Source organism: Thecamonas trahens (genome assembly GCF_000142905.1).
Source record: "Thecamonas trahens ATCC 50062 unplaced genomic scaffold supercont1.98, whole genome shotgun sequence".
NCBI classification, from domain to species: domain Eukaryota; order Apusomonadida; family Apusomonadidae; genus Thecamonas; species Thecamonas trahens.
In genome coordinates, this window is record NW_013657582.1 from 1,210 (window position 1) to 8,297 (window position 7,088).

Genomic DNA, 7,088 nt, shown 5'->3' on the forward strand with positions numbered 1-7,088 from the left:
CGTCGTCTGGTTGGTCATGGTCGTCTGGCTGGTCGTCGTCGTCTGGCTGGTCGTCGTCGTCGTCCTGCTTGTGGTTGTGGTGGTTGTCATCGTCTTCATCCCGGGTTTCCATGGTCATGGTTGTCTTGGTCATGGCTCACTTCACTCATCATGCTATTCCAGCTGCACGTGGCTACCTTGTCTCCGAGGCCAACCTCACCATCGACGAGGCTACCTTCCGCGAGCGGTTCCCTGATCTGGAGACGATTCGCAAGGACATGGACATTGTGGTGACGCACAGCAAGAACCGGGCGGACAAGATCTTTGTCTTTTTCCCCGAGTCGGACGCGTCGTCCAAGTCGGGCGCGGTTTCGGTCAAGCACATCCGCCCCTACCTCGACCAGATGGAGACAGAGAACATCCGGCGCTGCATCCTTGTCGTCAGCAAGGGCTTCACCTCGTTTGCCAAGCAGACTCTTGCAGAGATGTCCGCCTTCAAGGTCGAGCACTTTAACGACTCGGAGCTCCTTGTCAACATCACCAAGCACGTCCTCGTCCCCGAGCACGAAGTCCTGTCTGAGGAGGACAAGCAGGCCGTCCTCGACCGCTACCGCCTCAAGGAGTCGCAGCTGCCGCGCATGCTCTTCACCGACCCTGTCGCCCGCTTCTACGGCCTCCGCCGCGGCCAGGTCGTCAAGATCAAGCGCAAGTCCGAGACCGCAGGCCGCTACATCACCTACCGCTACGTCATCTAAGCGCTTAAAAGCCCCTGTAATGTCGCCCCGCCCAACCCAGCATGCACTCTTGTAACACCGCTGCAAGACTGCCCCACCCAATCCAATTCTGCAGACACCATCGCATCGCAGGTGGCGGAGGCCGTAGCAGCGGGCGAACGGAAGGGGAGGGAAGGGGGGGGGGGGGGGGAGGGAAGGGGGGGGGGGGGCAAGACTCGACTCACTACGACGACCATGTCGGACCATGACCGAGCAGAAGACGAGACGGCGGCTGAGGGGTTTAGGGCTGGGGAAGGAGCTGGGACAGAAGCTGGCGCTGGTGCTGCTGGCGCTGCTGGGACAGAAGCTGGCGCTGGTGCTGCTGGCGCTGCTGGGACGGAAGCTGGCGCTGGTGCTGCTGGCGCTGGCGCTGCTGGCACAGAAGCCTCTGACGGTGAGGCTATTGGGGCTGGCGTTGGGGCTGGGGCTGGGGGGGAGGCGACGTTGGCATCGCTCAATCCACAGACACCCGATCAGATGCGGACGCTGCGTCTGTCGCGGTTTGGTGGTGGTAGTGGCGGCGACTCGCCGGAGCCGAATGTGGAAGCGGTGGCAGTGCCCGAGTCGGAAGATGGTGGCGATTCCATGGTTGTGCCGCAGGCCAACGCTCCTATGGCGGCGACGCCAGTGACGCCCAAGACGCAAGTGTTTGATCCGGCATTGTCTTTGGCATCGTCAAGTCCATCGGCTTTTGTTGCGGGCTCATCGGGGCTCACGCCAGAGCAAGTGAGGGCAAGGAGGCTGGCAAGGTTTGGCGCGGGTGGAGGGAGCAGCGGGCCAAAGGTCAAAGTGCCGCGGCGCGGGAGCGGACAGGGGACGGGCGTAGAGCACTCGACACCGGCCAGCCGGCGCAACGACGGCGATGTCCAGGGCTCACCGTCGCCGTCGCGGCTCGGGTTGTCGCCGGCCGGGGCCAACGCGACGCCGCTAGAGGTGTGGAAGGCACGGGTGGTGAATAAGTGGCTGCATCCGTCACCACCAGTGTCCGAGGATGGTCCGGTCGACGTTGATGCAGCAGTGGCTCAGGCCACGCTTGGGCGTGGTCATCCCAAGGATCCGGAGACGCCGTGGGGAAAGCCGGCGTCCGGACGGACACCACTCCATTTTCTGGTGAGCGTGTACGGGCGGGCGCAGCGGATGGCGGCGTCGACGACGATTGCGGCGCATCCAGGCCGGCCCGAGTTTCTAGCCGAGGTCAAGAGCCTGTGCGTCTCGTACGTGTTGCTCCTCCTTGAGCACGCGGACAGCTTCCCGCAGTCGAGGGAGAGCAAGGCTTCTGGGCCGGCTGGTCTAGTTCCATTCCTTCTCGGCGTGAGTCCAGGCATGCCGCTCCCGCCGGGCCTACTGCCGGCGATGCTGGCCGAGATCGAGACTTGGGCGAGTGAGCGGGCAGCAGCGTTTGCAGCACCGCTGTTCGAGGCGCTGTGGGCAGGTGTGAGCAAGCTGCGGTTCGAAGACTCTGAAGCCGGACTGTACGTGCGCGCGCTGGGGGCGCTGGTGGAGAGCAAGACTCTGGCGCGTGTTCTGGCGGAGCATCCGCTCTTCCTCGGCAAGGGCACGGCGATCGAAACAAAAGCCGGCTCGCTGGTGGAGAGCAGCACGCTGCTCGGCCCGTTCTTCTCACTCTCACCGCTCGACTCGCGCTCGTTTGTTGCAGTCACGTTTGGACCGTCACCAGCGCAGTCACTCGGCCTGCTCACCACCCGGCGATCGGGTGAAGTGGGCGGGACGTGGCCGTCAAGCCGCGACGAGGTTGAACGAACGCGTGCGCTGGTCGCAGCGCGGCACGAGGCGCTTGTCGCGCAGCTGCACGAAGTGGTGGACAAGGTAGTGCGGGCGGGGCCTGAGGCACGCGAAGCCTTTCTCAGCTGGATCGGACTTGTCCTCTCTTCCAACACGGCGCGGTTGCACTCCCAGCGGGCATCACCGATGGCGACAGCGAGCGAGGGCTTCTTCTTCAATCTCGCATGCGTCATGGTTGCGCTGTGCAAGCCGTTTGTGAGCAAGGGTAAGGCCAAGTTTGGCCTCATCTATCCGCAGTACCTCCTGGTCACTGACCGGGTCGATGTAAGCAGTGACACCAAAATGGCGGCGTCGTCGCGCGAGACCGAAGCGTGGATTGACGTCCGCAACCGGACGGCACAGGAGCAGTTTGAGATTGTGAGGACGCGCCAAGCGAATGAGGCGGCGTTGCGAGCCGCGGCAGCGGGCGGCGGTGCGAGCAGTAGTGCCACCAGCGGTGCCAGCGGTGCCAGCGGCACGGCCGAAGCTCACGTGAGGGTGCCGACCAAGTTCAAGTTTGTCACCGAGATGTTCTTCCTCACGCTCCGCACGTTGTACTTTGGGCCTATGCAGACCGTGGTGCGGTACCGACAGGTTCGGTCGTCGACGCATCGGTTGATGAGCGAGATGCAGGCGATGAACGAGGGAGGGCAGCGGGCGTCGGACGCGATGGACCGTGTGGAGAGAATGATGGACGCGGCGATGGGACTGCGGCTCTCGCTGGAGACGCTTGTGCTCGACCGGCGGATTCTCAACGAGTTTATGCAGCTCTACGCGTTTACGGCGGCTTGGCTTCTCGAGCGGGCGGATCCGGATGGGGTGGGTGTGCCGCTTGCGGGCGTGCCCGAGGCGTTTGGCATGCTTCCGGAGCACATTGTGGACGATGTGGCGACGCTCTGGCACTTTGTGCTCCAGGTTGAGCCTGCGGCACTGGCTTCTGTCTCGCTCGATCTGTGCATCTCGTTCATGATGACGCTCATCGGCAATCCAGTGCTGGTCAAGAACCCATATCTGCGAGCCAAGTTTGTGTCGGTTATGGCCGAGACGCTAGCGCAGGAGCACAGCGTGGGCCTTGCCGAGTTTGAGAGCAATGCGGTTGCGCGCGAGTGGATGGCTATCATTTTGGTCGACTTTTACGTCGACATCGAAGTGACCGGCTCCCACACGCAGTTCTACGACAAGTTCTCGGTCCGGCACGACATTGCCACGATCGTGATGCGGATGTGGGAGTCTAGCCACTTTCGCGGCGCGCTCGGCGAGGTGCCAGCCAAGTACCCCGAGTCGTTTACCCGCTTTGTCAACATGCTCCTCAACGACGCGACCTTTACACTCGACGAGTCACTGACGCGGCTGGCGCAAATCCGCGAGCTTGAGGTGCAGCGCGAGGATGGCCAAGGATGGAGTGCGCTGAGCGGGGAGGGTAGGGCGGCAGCCGAGGCGCGCGAGGGCGAGCTCCGGTCGGCAGTACGGTCGTATATGGTGCTAGCCAACGAGAGTGTCAAGGTCCTTGCACTCCTTGCGCAAGACATCCATGCGCCGCTGGTGGCGCCTGCGCTCGCCGACCACCTTGCAACAGTGCTCAACTCGGTGATGGCCTCGCTTGTCGGCCCGCACTGCCTCGAGCTCAAGATCGCGCGGCCTGAGCAGGTCTCGTTTGATCCGCGAGCGCTGCTCTCGGACGTGGCGTCGGTGTACGCGGCGCTGGCGGGCGAGGAGGCGTTCCGGCGGGCAGTGGTCCGTGATGAGCGCTCGTTCTCGCTCTCTGTCTTTGACAAGATGCTCAAGGTCGGCTCGCGGAACTCGCTGGTGACGAGCGTACAGCTGGCGGTGCTCGCCGAGCTCCGGCAGCAGCTCGAGGCGTCGTCGGCCGAGTCGAGCGCGCTTGACGAGCTCCTGGACGACGTGCCGGACGAGTTCCTAGACCCGCTGATGGCAACGCTTATGCGCGATCCGGTTATTCTCCCGTCATCGCGGGTGAGCGTCGACCGGTCAACCATCACGCGGCACCTGCTCTCGGACGAGAGTGATCCGTTCAACCGGCAGCCGCTCACGCTCGACCAAGTGATCCCGGACGAGGCGCTGAAGGCGCGGATCGAAGCGTGGATCGCGGCACGAGTGAGTGCTGGGAAGGAAGAGGTTGGGTAGGGAAGGGCTGTATAAACAGTGTCAGGCCACCGGCGGGGCCGGGGGCGGGGTGTAGGTGGCGTCAAACAGGTGGCAGCCAAGATGGTCGTAGCCGAGGCCGCAGACGGCGTTGATCTCGCAGAGCGTCCGCTCGACCTCGTGGCATTTGCCTGGCGAGGGCGAGGAGCAGCCGACGTTAACAACGACGCCGCCCTGGAGGTCAACGAGCGGAATCATGTCGTTGGAGGGGACGACGTTTGTGACAGCGGCATTGATGGCGGCAGCCGAGACGCCAAACTTGAGGCGCGAGAGGACGATGCCTGGCGAGGAGAAGGCGACGGCCGGGAGGGCATGGCGGGCGCCGACGATTTTGGCCAGCGCACCGCCGAGCGAGTGGCCGGTGAGAAGGAAGGAGGCTGAGGGATGGGCGGTGCGGTAGGAGGTGAGGTAGGCTTCGAGCGAACGGTAGTAGTCGCGCTTCGAGGCGACAACGGACGAGGGAAAGAGCTCGTGGATGAGCGAGCCGGTGTAGACGAGGAGGGCGGTGGCGTCGCGCGGCCAGGCAGTGAGCGGGACGAGGAAGGAGATGCCCTGAATGGCGACGACGGACGAGTAGAGCGAGATGTCCTGGATGAGGTCGATGAAGCGGTGCGGGATGGTGCCGCGGGCGGCGAGGACGTGCAAGTCGCGCGAGGGCGAGTGGAGGTGGACAAAGCCGACCCAGGCGTCGGGCGCCGACGCGCCAAGCTCGGTCCAGTCCGAGCTTGGTAGGACGGCGGCGAGGAGGTCTGAGCGCGACAAGTTCCAGCACGAGCCATAGCCTACAGTGGCGATGTCTGCAAGGAGCGCGGTCTCGACAAGGTCGAGGCCATCGTTGCGAATGTGGCAGCCAGCGTAGCCGGGGCCGGAAGCGGCGGTTGCGCGGGAAGCGAGATGATCGAGGTAGTCCTGCGGTGGTGGCGAGAAGGCGAGGAGCTCAAACTTGGAGTGGTCCGGGGCAAGGAAGCAGGTGTCGACGACGGCGGCCTCTTGGATGTGGGTGCCGACGATGAGCAAGCCGAGGAGAACGAGGCCGCCGTACATGAGGGTGCGGTACCAGAACATAGAGAAGATTATGTGACGGCGCTCGGGAATGGCCTGTCGCAGTTGGTCTTTGGACTTGACGGCGATAGTGAGATTGGCAAAAGCGACGACGCCGCAGCCTGCGGCGGTGAGCGCGGTAAGGTACGGCGAGGCGTGCGCAATGGAGGTGAGTGCGACGGTGACGGCCGAGGCGGCGGCGGCGGCGGCAACCGGGAGCGAAGCCAGGGGGTAGACAAGGGCGCGGCGCGGGAGCGAGCAGATCTCAAAGGCGAGCTTGAGGACGAGGTAGGCGATGACGAGCGCGGCAGTCGAGGCAGTGGTGACCACAAGGATGCAGGAGAGCGAGTGGAGCGGCGACTCTGCGCCAGCAAGGCGGAGGCCAATAGCGGCCGAGCCGAAGACGTGGATGGCCTTGAACCGGGCAGTGGCGCGCATCTCCCAGCCGTGGCACTCACGGGCGGCCGACGAGTGGCCAAACCACTCGCGCTTGTGGGCAAAGAAGCAGGCGGCGATGTGGGCGACCTGGAGGGCGAAGAGGGCGACGACGGCGTAGATGAGGCCGGCGATCTGTGTCGGCCAGGCATCGACGGCGGCGAGGGCTGGAGCAATGAGAGTGGGGAGGGCAGCCATGGCAGCAACGATGACGGCAAGGACAAGCGGCGGGGAAGAGCCAGAGCAGCCGCCAGCGATCTCAACTTGCGGCGGGCGTAAGGATGCTCGTACGGCGAGAAGGAGTCGAGAGCGAGCGAGACGACGTTGGAGACGACACGAGTGGCCGGGAAGGGAAAGAGGAGGACGAGGAGGAGATTAGCAGCTACAGTGACCGAGTCATGCGCAATGGCGGCCATGGAGAGCGAGGGCGATTTGTCGAGGAGAGGAAGGACCGAGACAAAAAACAGTTGCAAGAAAATATTAAGAGAGAGCGCAGCTGCAAGAGCCCAGACCGGAATGAAAAAATACGTGTATGCAAGTCGGATGACGATGTGTGCCGTGGGCTCGGGGAGGCCTTCACGACGAGTGCCTCCCGGTGACGTCAGGTCGGACATGACCTTGGGCGACTTTGGTCCGCCGAGTGCCACCGTGAGCGAAGGGAATGCCTTTCGTGCTTGGAGCCGGGGTGACGCCATGATGAATGGCTGTAGTGGTGATGGTGGCCGTAGTGGTGGTGGTGGTGGTGGTGGTTGGTGGTGGTGAGGTGAGGTGCGGTGCGGTGAGCAGGTGATGTGGCGGAACTCAAGCTCCACGGCTGTCATGATGAGTTTGAGGGATGATTGGTGCGTCGGATGTGGCTAGGAGGAAGGGGAGAGGGGGGGAGGGGGGGGGGGGAGGTTATCCACCTTGTTGTTG

The 7,088-nt window shown here is 63.9% G+C and overlaps 3 protein-coding genes across 3 annotated transcripts in view; 2 read left to right on the forward strand and 1 right to left on the reverse strand.

Moving 5' to 3' along the window:
- Positions 1-738, forward strand: part of AMSG_11530 (DNA-directed RNA polymerase II polypeptide) — a 1,149-nt gene extending 411 nt beyond the window's left edge. Inside the window, exon 2 of the mRNA XM_013897161.1 lies at positions 163-738. Coding sequence (XP_013752615.1) covers positions 163-734 — 572 coding nt within the window. The 3' untranslated portion in view covers positions 735-738. The remainder of the gene's footprint in view (positions 1-162) is intronic.
- A 219-nt stretch (positions 739-957) lies between these two features.
- AMSG_11531 (ubiquitin conjugation factor E4) lies at positions 958-4,707 on the forward strand (the record flags this gene model as incomplete). The annotated part of the gene is made up of 2 exons (XM_013897162.1): positions 958-1,146; positions 1,191-4,707. 2 exons carry the CDS (start codon positions 958-960, stop codon positions 4,677-4,679), a joined length of 3,678 nt encoding a protein of 1,225 aa, XP_013752616.1. The 3' UTR covers positions 4,680-4,707.
- Positions 3,809-6,868, reverse strand: AMSG_11532 (uncharacterized protein; the record flags this gene model as incomplete). The annotated part of the gene is made up of 2 exons (XM_013897163.1): positions 3,809-6,431; positions 6,497-6,868. 2 exons carry the CDS (start codon positions 6,866-6,868, stop codon positions 4,701-4,703), a joined length of 2,103 nt encoding a protein of 700 aa, XP_013752617.1. The 3' UTR covers positions 3,809-4,700.
- Positions 6,869-7,088: the final 220 nt, after the last annotated feature.